The sequence below is a fragment of the Athene cunicularia genome (assembly GCF_003259725.1).
Source record: "Athene cunicularia isolate RWA chromosome 3 unlocalized genomic scaffold, athCun1 chr3_part1, whole genome shotgun sequence".
Taxonomy (NCBI): domain Eukaryota; kingdom Metazoa; phylum Chordata; class Aves; order Strigiformes; family Strigidae; genus Athene; species Athene cunicularia.
This window is the reverse complement of record NW_020799097.1, coordinates 25,492,821-25,508,252: the sequence shown is the minus strand read 5'-3', so window position 1 is coordinate 25,508,252 and position 15,432 is coordinate 25,492,821. Positions and strand designations below refer to the sequence as shown.

General features: G+C 36.9%; 1 protein-coding gene across 1 annotated transcript in view; it reads right to left on the bottom strand.

The window, feature by feature from the left end:
* Positions 1–15,432, bottom strand: part of AGPAT5 (1-acylglycerol-3-phosphate O-acyltransferase 5) — a 57,762-nt gene that overhangs the window by 17,976 nt on the left and 24,354 nt on the right. The window contains exons 6-7 of the mRNA XM_026844056.1: positions 9,477–9,567; positions 295–456 (exon numbers count right to left, since the gene is read on the bottom strand). Coding sequence (XP_026699857.1) covers positions 295–456; positions 9,477–9,567 — 253 coding nt within the window. The remainder of the gene's footprint in view (positions 1–294; positions 457–9,476; positions 9,568–15,432) is intronic.

Below are 15,432 nucleotides of genomic sequence, written 5' to 3'. Positions count from 1 at the left end.
GAAGGCAAATGGCATCTGCTGCCTATGGCCTCAAGTTCATTTTGACTCCAAAGACTACTTGTATGCAGAATCTGACTACAGAAATACTCTCTGCATGGAATAAGGAAGGGAGGGCAGGAATGTCACAGGTAACTATTGTAAAGCCTAGCCACTGATGAACGATGCCCTACTGAGGTATGGTAATATGGCTGAAACACTGTGGAAATTATCTTCAGAGCATCACAAAGCACCTGAAGTTGGTTCTGTGCATTAACAAGCATATGGTTGTAACATGTCTAATATACACCAACTCACCTGTCATAGATGGCGCCAGTTTTCTTTGCCCTTTGTGGTCCACAGTACCTTCATAAGCTACAGTCACATCATACACTGCATCCAGATAGTCCTTCATCGAGTCAATGGCTACATGAGTTGCCTTCACGCGTGGCGTTAGCACATGCTTTAAAATAGCAAGTCCTAATGGGAAAAAAAAATAATTACAGTGTTTGAAAGAAAACTGGAGTACAATCACAAAACAAACATCATGCCAAGGAACTGCAGCACCCTTACTCAAAATCACAAAAGGTTTATTTTTAATCTCAATTCTCAGTTGAGAGAGAGCGTGCACACACTGCATATGCTGAGCACATGTAGAAGATGAAACTGAAATCCTAAAGGACATTAATGGCAAAAAGGCTGCTCAACAAGAGTCCTTTTTACAGCTCCTGCTCTAGAAGAAGTGATGGTTTTAATGTGGCTTGTAACCAATGAAACAGCACTTCTCTTTAATGTTCATGTTTGTCCAGCTGAGGTAAAAAAGAAAGAACAAATTAACTGAAAAATACAAAACACACAGGACATCACCTCCTGAAATTCTAGATCAGAAACAGATTTGGTAGGCGAGGCATAAACACAGATAATTTTAAGCATGCCTAATGCTCATTCGACATTTTAGTTTCAAAGGCCAAACCAATTTTGTTAACATACTGAATCCTAATATGGTTGACCCATGGTAACAAGAGTGGTTGCCTTAAACTATTCATGTTTAAACAGGATTCTATGTTTCTCCAAAGCTAGCAAGCTAGCAGAAATTTCACTATGTTCTGTTATTTTCTACTACAGATTCTAGCTTTCCCTGCTTTTGCTTCCTTCTCCTAATGGCACATTCTGGGATGTTAGATACGGTTACTTGGAGGGTCCTCACTCTGGGGAAGAACAGGGGAAAGCAGTTAGACTCAAGACAAATTCAGCCCACTGCAATGACTTGCCACTACAGAAAATAGGACATTACACTTTATCCTTGCAGTTGCTTCCCTTAACTGCTCTTTTCTGCGTGCTTGTTCCTGCTGTTAACATTATCCTGCTCTGGCACCCCCCTCCCACCAGCTGATTCAACTCACCATCTGAGCAAAAAACTACACAGGGAGGGGAAAAATACAGGACCAACAACTGACAGCAAGGAGGGTATCTCTGTTTCCCTGCAAACAACCTATTACAATTGACTTGGCTACTAACAAATCCGCAGTCACAGAAACCAACTGTTGTCTTTGACCACCCAGGCCAAGACACAGAGATTGGTATGTCAAGGACACAAAAAAGTCAGGTTTAACACCACTCTGGTAGTCTTAACAGTATTTCATATCGATGTTTGCTTCAGCTTACCACTTCCACCTAGAGCATACTTAAGAACATACAAATACACTGACCTCAAAAGTATAAACTTTGTTCTATTTCCAGAATTTTAACATACACTGACTTTCAAAATGAAAAGAAAAAAAAACCCAAACCTTTTCATGATCTGAACACAGCTCTTCCACACTTACTTGAAAGTGCTTCTAGGAAAAAAAGCTTATTATACAAAAAAATTCACTATTTTGCTATAGGATGTGTATCTTTCTCAAAGATCAGGACAGAATTGCAACTATTCCTTTCTAGCATTATTTTTCATTGGCTTACTATTCAGTCCATTTTTAATGAACCATCCATTGGTGGTATTGGTTCCTGAGAGATGAAGCAGCAATTTTTCTAAACCAAAGTACTGTGGTATTGCTTTTCATATCTTTTGAATTGATTTTGCAAGCAGAAAGATACTATATTATGTCCCAGCTTTGTACTGCCCTTGTTGGGCAAAGCATACTTTGATCTAAAATTATGAAAATATCTACTGAACACTAAGATAATGCTAGTTTCTGAACTGGTCTACCATTCTTAGAGTTGAAAATTTCAGTATAAATCATTATCTTGATTTCTTAACGTTTGCTAAGAACCTCCTTGTCTGAACACAGAGATAAAAGGCTATTTACTAGCATTCCTTCTGAAGTCATTGTTCTAAGCTTTACTGGCAATAGCAGTAACTGTCTATGCAAAATGTTATATGGATCATGTAAATATTTTTAAGCATAACATGGTGGTAGTGTTTTCTTAGCTTGTGAACTGTTACATCAAACAGCTAGTTATGTTATGTTTCCAAATGTTTACTCTGTAAATGAAGCACTGAATATTCTAGAGTTGTGTCAGCAACGATGTAAGTGTAGACATTACACTCAACACAGCTCTTGTTGAGCCAACTTCCCAAACATGTTCTAAAAACAGTCATTCCTTTCCTGCCCAACTCATCTTCCCCTTAACCAAACTATTACTGTGGGGAAGACAAAGGAGAAACTGAATCCTCTAGACAAATTTAGGTATCCAAGACTATTCAGTGCTGAGTTTTTTGAATCCATGGCCAATTTTGGTGATGAGGATAGTCAGTGACAAACTTTGAAGTGCACTGTAGAATAAGCCCCTCTTACTCCATGTGCTACCAGCGAACTCTTGAAGGTTTAAGTACAAAATGACTATTCATCTAATTAGAATCAATAATGAAAGTCCATAAACCACTACTCAGAAACACTCCACTGCATTACAAACATGCAGCAACAGCAGGAGTTCAGCACATCCTTTTAAAAAAAATCTGTTTTATAAAAACATTAACCACACATTCTTGCAATTATTTGATGATCTTTGCTAAAATCAACATAACAGAATTTGAACCCAAGTAGTTGCAGTATAGTTACCTTGGCAAGCTGCCTGCATCCAATTTACAAAACACACTCTGCTTAAACTGTTTTTAATATTGTGCAATACTAAGTTAGGACTCTCTGTCAAAGTATTTGAGGTCATGAGATTTTACTTTAAATGCCAAAGAAAATTACTAGATATCTAATAAAGTAATACTCTACCTTAAAATGCTAGATCTTTGCTCTACTACTCTACTAGCTAACTTTAAAATGATAAATAGACATTTAAAAAAGAAAAAAAATGTGAAAATTTGAGGAAATACAGCGTGCAATGGTACTTCAAATACTGTCTGTTTACTAAACTACAGTAAGATGAAGAATTACTTCAGAAAGTCTGCAAGAAAATGGAATGAAATAAAGTATGGTTTTAGTTGGGAAGTACAAAGGCCCAAATCATTAACATCTACAGAATTGATTTTTTCATCTAAACACAAAAGAAGAGAAAACACCAAACAAAACACCATTTATCTAACCTCTCAGGGTGAAGTTACATCTGTAATAACTGAATACAACTCTATGGAGAAGATTGCTCTTCCTTTTCCCTTCATCCAGGCCAAAATCTCATAGAGCTGTACTGTGCCGGCAAACCATCTACATATTCAGACTTGGACTCCATTAGTTGTATTTGTATCCCTGACGTGCACACACATTTTTAAATGAAAAGAATAAAAAAACCCAGCTCTAAATTAAGAATACCCTATGCGTCTTACATGAGCATGACCACATTTCAATAACAAAAGTTACATGCTCACTGAATGTGCACGTCAGAACCAGTCTGAGGGTTCCCCCCCCTCCTACCCTATAAAACCATGTTCCTTGGCAGTAATACAACTGAAAGCAGGGTGAAAACCAATTGATTTCAATACTAATTAGATCTTTCATTCCTTATTTTTCTTTTTTCATGTGTATGTGTGTGCAGTAGAGCTACTAGACTGAAAGCTTTGCAATTATGTGGGGTGTCTCAAGTACTCACCCAACACTGAGTTCCCACCAGCCTTCTGGAATGCTCCCAGTGATTGAAGCCTTACTTATTTAAACCAAAGTCCAGAATTAGATGTATAAAATGACATATGGTGGGAGAACTCATCCATTTGTATGCTAGTATTCCACCAACTTACACAAACAGGACTCAACTGATAACGGTATTAAAACATTGCGTAATCCTGTAAAAAGTGTTTTCTGTTACCATGAACTAAAGTATAAGAAATGCAAGTGATCCCGTCATGAAGAGTATGACCATCCCATAGCAAAACATGGGAGACACCAAACTTTGGTACTCTGTCGTGTGATGGGTATCTACAGAAATACAAGACAGCTTCTTGCTTTCCTAAATTTAATTTTCTAAGGATGACTTTTATATAATAAGAGAAATCCTTTCATCCTAATGGTACATCTCTCAAATGCTACTCAGGATCCACACCACACTCATTTAAAATTTTATTCTCCTTTCCATATCTCACCATGCACTTTTACTTCAAGCTTGTTTACAGAAAAGTGTGTGGAAAAAATATTACCAAAAGCTATTTTCTTTAGAGACGGTTCCAAATAACACTTATGGATATTAAATACTTCAGATTGCTTTAAAATACCATCTAAAACCAGTGCCAAGATCTAGAAGGGAAACATTTTCGATTAGGTCAGTTGAAATACCTCTTTTTTACATGATCTGTAAAAGCCATTTTGAGATAAGCATATCCTGCACGTACAAACATCTTAGCAGAAAGCATGATACTAGTCAAGATAAACTTAGTGTTAAAAAACATTTACAACTTCTCTGCATAAAAACAAGGAAGATAATAAATGAATATCTGAAATGTTTGCTTGATTAAATGACCTTTCTTAAAACTCAAACTTTAATACAAAATTCCATAAATGACTTTCATCAGGGAAGCCTGTTTTGTCTTAATTCAGCAAAAGCAAATCAAGTTAAATTTAACAAGCTTATTACTCCTTTCTGTTTGACTTTTCAGAGTTAGCAATATTAAAAGTAGGAGGGCTCTGGATTATTCATATTTATTTTCAAGTTTTTAAAATGCCATTTCTTAACATTTGGATAAAATTCATATTCTACTAAACCTAAGAAATCTGTGGTTGTTTGTGACATTATAAAGGTCTACTACTAGAAAATGATCAGAAATCTATACATACATATTTTGGGAACGCATAAATGGAACAAATTTTATACCAGAAGCTGGTACAAGAAATAATCATCACATATTTTGTGGGGTTTGTAGAAATTTTGTTCTGTAGTCCAGTATCATTAAAAAGATCCAGCCTTAAAAGAGCAACAGTTTGAAATAAGTAAAAAAAAAAAATTAAAATTACCACTTCTACCATTATGACAAGATTAGAGTTAAATCCCTATGAGAAAATGAGTGCCACCTATATATTATAATTTCCTGGACTCAGCAACTCAAGCCCACTGACTAGTGTGGAAGAATCGCTGCACTTTTAAGATGCCTAAACTAATAGATCAGAGTCTAAACGGGGTCACCAATAGGTAAGTCAGCTGAATGACTGCATAAGATTTTGAAGATGGGAATCATGCTAGCTGACTACTCCCACACAACGGAAAACTAAAGCAAACTCTAAACTAAGATTACTGGCTATATACTTAAATATAGGAAACTGGAAGGCAAAAAGCTCAGGAGACAAGAGGCAACACACATGCTGTCATATTCTTAGATCTTTGAGAGTGCAGAGGAAGAAATATTTAATTTGATTGTGAGAATCTTACAAGATGTCCCATTAGAAACACATCAGTCACCAACCATACTGAAATGTGGAGAAACCCTGTCTTGGTAGCAATTGCTGGAATCACCTCACACAGCCACCTACTTTCTATCAGGAGAGGACAACGAGGTATATTAGGTTCAAATCCAGCTATATGGCACATATTCCCATTGGCTTGGAAGTGGGGGCTTTCATCTGCCTCTGATAGAAATGAGAAAACCTGACACATGTCTTCATCCGGTATTCTGACAACATTGCTTATGTGGTTTACTGTGGCTGTGAAACCCCAGCAAATATTGCTACTTTGGCCAACAAACATAAATACCCAATTAATTTTCTGAACTCCACAGAATTTAACTTGTTCTATGAATAACTCCTGCATTAATCCTAGCACAAATAATCAAACAACTTAGTTTGAAAGATAATTTTTGCTTTTGTTTTTAAACTTGAGGAAGGGCATTTTTCCTTCCCCAATGCAATCAAACAAATGTATTTTCAGTTTAAAATCTTTTCTGTTCTATCCTGAGTAATAATCTGATCTGACTGGAATTTTCTGCCACTTGTAAAATGTGTAGAATGAGTAACTGTCTGTTTCTGAGGGTACTAACATTACCCTTAGATAACAACATTCTCAGTTCATCACCACAAAGCCAGTATTCCTGGAAGTAAGCAACTTTCTGTATCACACTGAATACAACTGTGGACAGAACTTACAATAGAGTTCAAATTAGAGTTTCACTGTGTCAAACCTATCGGTGTTGAGGGCTGATATGCATGTATCCAGCATGAAAACCATGAATACTAATGCCCTAATTTTATCAATTTTACTTCTATATGTTTTTGGCATTCCTTGGCTTTAATAAACAAAAACCTGGCAGTACATTCAACTTGAATCTGGCAAGGTAGTTAATGACAAATTTGAAAGACCAACCCATGGTTTTAATTTTTTACTGTATCCTTTATTTCTTTCTAAAAATAGTAAGAAAGGATGAAATCCTGCTCCTTCCCTAGAAGTTTCTCTGTGCTTTATGGCCTTCAGTCTCAACTCACTCATATCCACATCTACCCAGATCTACTGGATCTATTCCGTGTGTTTGATTTGCCTGTGTTTCAGAAAGAGGAAAACAATCTGCTCTTGCCAGGAGTCACGATTTTGTGTAGAACCCAAATTCTATGGCAGAACAAACTGTAAGATGAAATATTACCAGTATTTTAAAAAGTTGTCTTTCTTTCAAGGGTGACCTCAATCATGTTTAAATTCTTTTGCTGTGTAATATCCTTCCATCCTATTCACAGACACATAAGATTTATTTATATATTCATATCACTGAGGAAAGATGTAATAGTTGACACCAGCAATGTCAAGTTATTCCTTTGGATGTCAACCTAGGTCTATTTTTTTTTTTAATTTCTTTTTGTTGAACTGGTCCTAGGACCAATCATAAAGAGGCAGTAACTGTGTCCAAAACTGGTGTTTACTTAAAAAGAACATCAAGATACAAGATGCATCTCATTGGCTGGTCACATTAAGACCAGATAATTAAGTTCAGCTCATTAATTCTGCTTAAACCAATGAACCTTCTCTAGAACAGAATCCAGCCCATGGAGAGTAAAAGTAAACATCAACCCCCCCACCCCCCAAAAACTTTTCAAACTTCCTCTCTGCAAAACTAGTAAAATGTATACACACACTTATGTCAAAACCAGTATTTCAGACAGCATGATAAACATGTGTTATGCTTGTGCTCTAGGAATAGCTTTGTTATCTTTGGGTATAATATGTCTGGTCCTAATATCAATTTGAAGTTTAATTCTTCTTAATTAAACCACTTTTCCCAATAGTACACTTGCACTATTTTCTCAACATAAAATTGTGCAAAAATACAGGAAAAAATAATTCTAAAGCTTACAATTCAAGCTACAAAACAGTATCTGTAAAGCCAACACTGAAGCACTGTGCTCTGTAACAAATACACTAAGATGATAAGACTAATATCAGACTTCCTTATATCCCCATGACAAATGAAGGCCAATTTTTAAACTGTATTTTTAAACTCCAATTTATGTTTTCATCTCTCTGACTGAGAGAACTACTGGGCATTACCACCTTTCCTCAAACTCTACGAAATAAGGTGCCTCTGGGATCTTTTATACAAGCGTACAATTGTGCGTTTTTAGTTCAGCTCAGCAGTGTCACACAACAGCCCCTGCACACTTGCAAGGAGCACAGCCAGCACTCAAACTACATGCGAGCAACTGGTGAGGTGTTGGGTCACAGCTCCCATGTTGCAGCCCCAGCATGTGCCAGCAGCCAGGACCATGGTGGCACTGGGGCTGCTGGGTGGAAGCCAGGGCCAGCACAGATGCACAGCAGCGTGGCAGGACCCCAGGGAGTCGTTATCATCTCCTGCTGGTGGCCATGCGGAGTTACCCATCCGTGCAGCTCCCAGATGTACTGGTATGTGCCTTGTAGGTTTTAAAAAAAGAGTAACCCTTACAAAATTAAAGCAGATCAATACTGGAGAGAAAAGAACTGAAAGAAATGAACAGGTGCTCCAAAGCACAAAACTAGTGTTTTATAGTGCTTTGCAGATTGTAGAGATATTATGTTTATTAAAACAATAATAATAATGACAGAGCCCTTTTTTTTTTTTTCCCTGAAAAAGGAGGAGAAAGGGGGAAAAAAAAAAAAAAGCCTCTCAAACACCCCCCTCTGAACCCTCAAAGAACCGCCAACCTAAATGAAACATTTGACTTTCATTTCCGACAGGAAACTGAATCAATGAATAAATACATTATGACTTAAGCTCTCCTCTCATATACGCAAACAAATTCCATTCTTCCTAAGGGGGAGAAGGAAAGCATGTATCCTTTTGGACAAGACCTAACAATACTTAATAGCTTGATGATATCAACAAGCTGATTCACAGACTTGTGAATTCATTTCAGCCTGTCACAGAAATGAATTTACCAGACGTATTTGTTATTCTTTGTTTACCTTCAGAATGAATTATTTCACTTTTGGTCAACAGGAAAAAACAAAGCCAGGAAACATATTCACTAACTGCTGGACTTAAAAGTTTACTTGTATTGTGCGTAAGATGTGAGAAAAAATGAAAAAGCTTGGGACCTTAGATTTTTTGCAAGCCTTTCCAAAGATGAAGTAATTCCATCTATGGTTATAGAGATGATGCCAACAAAGTGGTTACAGAATAAAGTTCAACCAAGGAAGGGTAAGACTGGAAGGTGAGAGAGGAACAAAATCAGAAAGCCATGGTAGTACTAACAGTAATTAAAAATGAAGTGATGGAAGACTTTTTCTTTTAAGGCACAACAATCTCTATGTAAAACATTCTTTGTATAGAGTAACAACTGTAATTGGAGTTATAACATCAACTTAGAACAGTGCACCAATCCAGTGTAGGTAATCCTTAGGTCCCCGAAGGAGCAAGAAAAGAAGTGAAAAGAGCTTTTTTGATAATTAATACTCTTGCACAATATGAAATGCATGAAATATCTGTATGCAAGCTACTCTCATTCTGTGGTAAGAGAAACACTGGCTTATGCTATTCTAACCCTTAAGTATCAATCAGGCAGGCTTAATAGTCCAGATAAGGTGAGCTTATCTTCATATTATATAACAATTTTATATAATATTTGTTAACGCTGTAACAAAATAATGATTTCAAAATTTGTTTTGCTTACCTTCTTTTTCAGCAAATGATTGACTATCTGCAATGACTTTTGGTATTTCTGGATTGTAACGAGTCCCCTCTGGAAAAATCACTAAATACATCTGTGGGATTAAAAAGAAACAAAACAGACAAGTTCTTATAATGAATGTAAGCCGATTGCTTTTACAGAAGTTATCATCCTTCGATAGGTCCATATTGTATTTAGTTCACATGATCAATTACTGTAAGGATCCAAAGAAAATCAGAATACTTGAGCTAGAATTTCCTAGCTCTGTGAAACTTACTGTTCAAAGTTCAAAATAGTTTTCTTTGAATGTACACCCTAGGAAGTTGCCCAGGTGATTTAGGAAGGGAGACAGTATGTGTCCACAACAGTGAGCAAGTCAAGAGCAGCTGATATAAACAAGAATATCAGTTTTGTTCAGTGGCATAAGGGGATATTTTGAAAAGACAGTCAAATAGGTCACAGATGACCTAAATTATATTTTTTTCGTTAACACTGATCTTGCATCTAGTCTTTCCTTATACAGAAATAAAATTTTCATTCCATTCATAATCAGAAATACTATTAATTGAAATTATGATAAAACAGCTATCTTACGTGCCTTTATGCATCTCATTGTATAAGGTATTAAATATATAATGAACTTAAACTCATAGTTTAGCATACTTTGAACTTTAAAGTCACATTCCTTTAAGCATGTATGTCTTTAAGGTTAGGCTTCCCTAGTAAATTAGTTTGCTTGCCTATTCAGTAGCAACTGTCTCTGGGTTCTCAAAATAATTATAGAGGTAAAGATTGCCTAAGTATCTGTATATCTTGAGTGTAAAATTATGTACCCAAATAGAAGCAGTCAAATTTCATACATTTTCCATTTGCTTTTGAAACAGAACAGAGGTTTCCATCTCTTTTCTGTTTTGTTTTTTTTTTTTGGTGTGTCTTGCATCATCTCCTACATACAAAGTTGATGCAAAACATCACTTAAACAGTGAAAATTTCATACTGGGGGCTCATCTGCAGAAAAAGCTACAGCCACAAATGGTAACTAGTGTGGAGTTAAACATGACACATTCACAGTAAAGTCTACTGTGTCAAGACTAACTACTTGTTTTCTTTGCAGAAATGAGTCTCAAGAAATATTTGAAAAAAAAAAGAGACAGTGCATTTACAAAACAGTCCAAGAAGGATTATCAGAGAGTACAGGAAGACACTGACAAGAGGGAGTGCACATCATGAAAAGATGCAAGGCTAAATAAAAACTCAGAAAGAGATGCATAGGAATATAACTTTGTGTTTCTGGCCCATAGAACAGAGCATGCTGGTATGTACTTGACTGCAGAACAACTAGAAAAAAAGGCTGAATGCAGAAAGACAGGACCCAGCAAGCAAAGTCTCTAGAATCACCCCACAGTGAGGAAGGTTGAAAGATTTGCTAAAATGCAGAGGAGGGAAGAAATCTAGGAACAGCAGGAAATCAAGAAAGAGGAGAACCATGTACACAGCCTAGAATCTGGCAGGGGAAAAAGGAAAAAAAAAAAAAGGCAAAATAAGTGTCAGTAGAGTGGAGTAAAGAGAGCTAGAGGAAAGACTGCACTTGCCATGGCATATTTGAGGAGGCAGAGAACTGGCAAGGCAGCAGAGGCAGGTGAAGTCCAAGAATGTTCAAGGACTGGCAGAAACCCAAGATGTATACAGATTTGGTGGGGAAAGAACAAGAGAAAATGAGTTTAAGAGGCAAGATGCTTACTTTTTTATACTATGACAGTAGCATAAGCACAGGGATGTTTACAGGAATCCTTAGACCCAGCTGCAGTCCACACTTCCCCCAGTCATGTATACATCTCATCTATGAAGTACACTGTTGAGATATTTAAGTGACTAAGTAAAACTTTTCAGAGTTAGCTAGAAAGGGCATAATATTCAAATCCAGATGCATTTTTTTTTCTTTTCATAAACGTTCTTATATTCTATTCACATAAGCTGGATCCTTAAAATGGTACTTCAAGATGAGGTTGCTCCCTCCAACTTAGACTGAATGCTCAGCTCCAAAGGGTAATACTACGGCTGTAACAGGTAATAATTGACAAAGCAAAGAAAGCGAAGCAGACGGGGTACGAATACCATTCTTGGCACAGAGGTCAGCACTTAAAAGCATGCAACAACATTACCAGTCTTCAAAGCAGATAATCAACCACCAAAAGCTGATTACACAACAGAAAATAGTATCTACTTACTCCAGTCCTACGTGTGTAGTACAAAGCAGGGGTTGAAATTATATTTTAATTATTCTTGTAAACCTCTTAAACACAAGCAGCCAAACAGGTTTGTTGACCAGAATCTGAATATCTCTGAATTGAAAACATAACAAGACAGAGAAGTGGCCTTTGCTTTAAATTCAGCCTATATTAACCTAATATGTAGCTCATTAGGACTACTTTACCTGAGTAAAATTCATTAATGTAAACAGATGTCCTACTTATACTCACGTACAGTCCTGCACAAGACAAAGATTGCCAGTGTAATTCAGCCTACCAAATCTACTTGTATGACTGGCTTTTCTCCCACCACAGGCAGCAGAAGCTAAATCCTTAAGCACTATTTCTAAAGACTGTAAGAACTACAAATCTCTAAGATTTTAATAACTAAATAAGCTTCCTTGATCTTGGATTAAGAACTGTTGAGTCGTAGAAGCATTTTAGTTGCCTAGAAACACTAGCTGTAGCTAAGGCAATATTTTATAGAGAATTTTTCATTTAGGGCAATTAGCTACATAAAAGTTATGTACTTTATCACAATGGCTGCAAAATACAGTGCTAGTGTTCAAAATGGCATAGAAGACTTTGCATTACTATAGTCCCTGATTTGCTGATGCACCAATTTTAACCCAGAGTAGGGCCCTGTGTTCAGTTACATGGTATTTTCACACCTGTTTCTGTGTAATGGGTGGCTGTCAGTACACTTGCTATATTGCTCATCAATTTGAAAACTTCAAGGAGTGGATCAGGATTCATTTAGTAGAACCCTGCTTGACTCATGTTGGGAGCCAGAAAACAAGAAGAGTCAGGGCTTACAGAGTCCCCAGCATAATCTCAGTGAATTTGCCACAATCCACAAATTAAATGATTGAATGATAAATGCATTCACCCAAATAGCACCTCTATTCATTTCTCCAGTATCATCAATGTCTTCCTGGCAAAAGAAATAGCAATGGCCCCAAGAAAGGCTGTACTTCCAGAGGGGGGAGTAGGGCAGCTGTGCAAGTCCCTGACATAGATCAGAGTGCCACAAAAGGAGCTCGAATGGGTGCATCACTGTAAAGGGGCATGAAGCAACATGAGTCTCGAGTACAGAACAAAGTCAGCCCAGATACCACAATCATACAGCAAGCAGAGGCAATAAAGAGAAAACCTGGCCAAGGACAGGGCCTTGGAGGGTGTCCTGGAGCGAGCAGCTGCCACTCCGTAGGAGAACATAGGGTGTCAAGAGATGGTAACTACTTACTAAAGATATCTTGCATATGCTGTGCTGTTCCCAGGTGGGTGACAATGGAAAACAATTAAATATTTTTATTGACAAAGTTCAAAATTATATTAAACAATGCATTTGCTTACTTTTAATATTATTATTATTGAACCCTGACCACTAGACAGAATCCATTTAGCCCACTGCCTAGAAGATATGCTTCTGGTGAACTGTATGAGAGACAACAACATTTAGATCAATAACTGAAAGAGATACAGTATGAGAAAGCATATCTGATATAAGTGGAATGAAATACAAGAGGTGATGTGAAGAAAGCAGGAAAGGACATCCAGGTTTTACAAAGAAGTTGTCCGGGATTTGCAAATTATTAACTATATGACAAAATAATTACATTAAGCCTTATAGCAGTTGTATTCATGCATCTGTACCTCCAGGTTTTTACTGTTTGATTTCACTGCTTCACATGACAGATTTGTTTTGTGACAAAAATAAAACACATAGTAACCAGCTAAATATTGGCTGCACTGGGTTAAATCTCGCATCTCAGTATGCATTTTCCTCCTCTTGATGCATGATAAAAGAAAAGTTACATTTTCAGTTATCAGACTGAATAGTTTGCTGTTCAGAAGAGTTAACTTTCTTTATAAAACAAGAAGATTGAATACATCAAGTGTCAGCTGGATATATTGTTACATTGAGAAATGCATTTATCTTGTTATGGCTTACATTAAAACATTAACACAGAAGTGTCCTTCAAACTATATGACAGTCTCTGCTCTCCCAACAAGACATAAGATTGCAATTTGTTAACAATCAGACAGATTTTATGGTATTTTAAACAAAACCATACTATTTCCAGTGAGTTTTGACAACAAAAGGCTTAATAATGAACCATTTGGGTGTATACTTCAATGACAGTTTGAGAAGCAAAGTTATTTCCAGACATAAATAAGAAAATGTATTAGTTCAGGATCTCCACTAAGAAAACACAGGTGCAACAGTCTTTCAGTCCAGCATCAGTTTTGGGCATGTCTAATATTGCTGCACTGCACCTGGGAAGAAAAGGTGGAGGAACTGCGAACAGCAGGGCAGGAAAGGGGGGGCTGTGTAGGGCAGGCAGGTGGGTATAAGTGGTAAGTCAAGGTGAGCAAGGAGCATCATGCAGTCCATTGTCCCTACACAAAAAGACACATACCAGATCACTAGTCTGGTTCTACTGTGAATGTAAGAGGCCAAGAGGTAGCCTTATTTTTCCTGTCCACGTTCCACTTCAATTTACTTTTTATAAAACAAAACAAAAAAAAGGACCACAACAAAACAGTAAAGGGCTTGCTACACTAACGAGAACAGAAGACTGGGTTTGCCTTCCTACATGTCTTCAGTTTCTTAATGGGAACAGGGATGGCTCCAGAGAGACTGAACATTAATCATTTGGATTCTTTTGTTTAAACTGTATGTGGAGAGAAACTGTAAATAACAAAGTGACCCTTAACACTGATTGCCATCCATCTTCTCTCTATTGGCACATAATTCTTTCCTTACCAACTGAAAGGCAAGCTTCTCTCTAACAGTACATTAAAGAAAGAACTCCAACATGTATGCACAGAATGACTAAGCAACACCAACTGCTCACTAAACTGAGGAAAAACCCATCCTGAGCTACAGCACACAGTGTGCAAATGTTAATAAAAATTCCATAGTAGTAAATTAATTAATTTTGCATGAAGCTGATGAGTTCAGGGTGTACTTGCTTTACTGATTAAAATGTCTTCAGAATGTCATACTAAGTTGCAGAACTGCAAAGTTTCCTCATGAATAATGCAGTAAGGATAGATGTTATCATGTTCCTCTCTCAGCAGTAATTGTAGGTTAAAGGACATTTACAGCATCTACACTTAAATTCTCAGATACAGTGGATTATAGAAAGTTCAGTCTTCCCTCAAATAACAATTGAATGGTGTCTTTTACCCCAACAGATGCAAACATTTGTCTCAGTAAACAGGTTTTTGACAGCTTTGGTTTTGTAAAACTTGTCACTCCCTATATTGTTTGACTGAAAGAGATTTAAACCAGAATCAATTTCTGCAGCAGTTATACTGCTACCCTAGATAATACGAGGAAAATGGCAACAACTGCCTGGTAGGCATGTCCAGGTTCTATGCCCATTTCCAACACCACTGAACTTTCAGATAGCCAAATTACATTAAACCAAAAAAATACTCAAGCGATCCCGAATTCATTTGGCATTAGTTTAGATACTTTCAATCCACCCAAAACTGAAGAGGGAGAAGAAAGATGATTCCAGAAAAAATCCTTCTGTATTTATTTCATTTATTAATCACATGTAGATATCCACCATGGAAAACAGATCCTACAGCAGATGTAGCTTTAAAGAAAAGTTTTATGCTTGATCCTCCCCTTACATTCCAATTGGACTAAACCACACACTAGCCTTTCCAGACAATTTACAGCACTGCAGCAA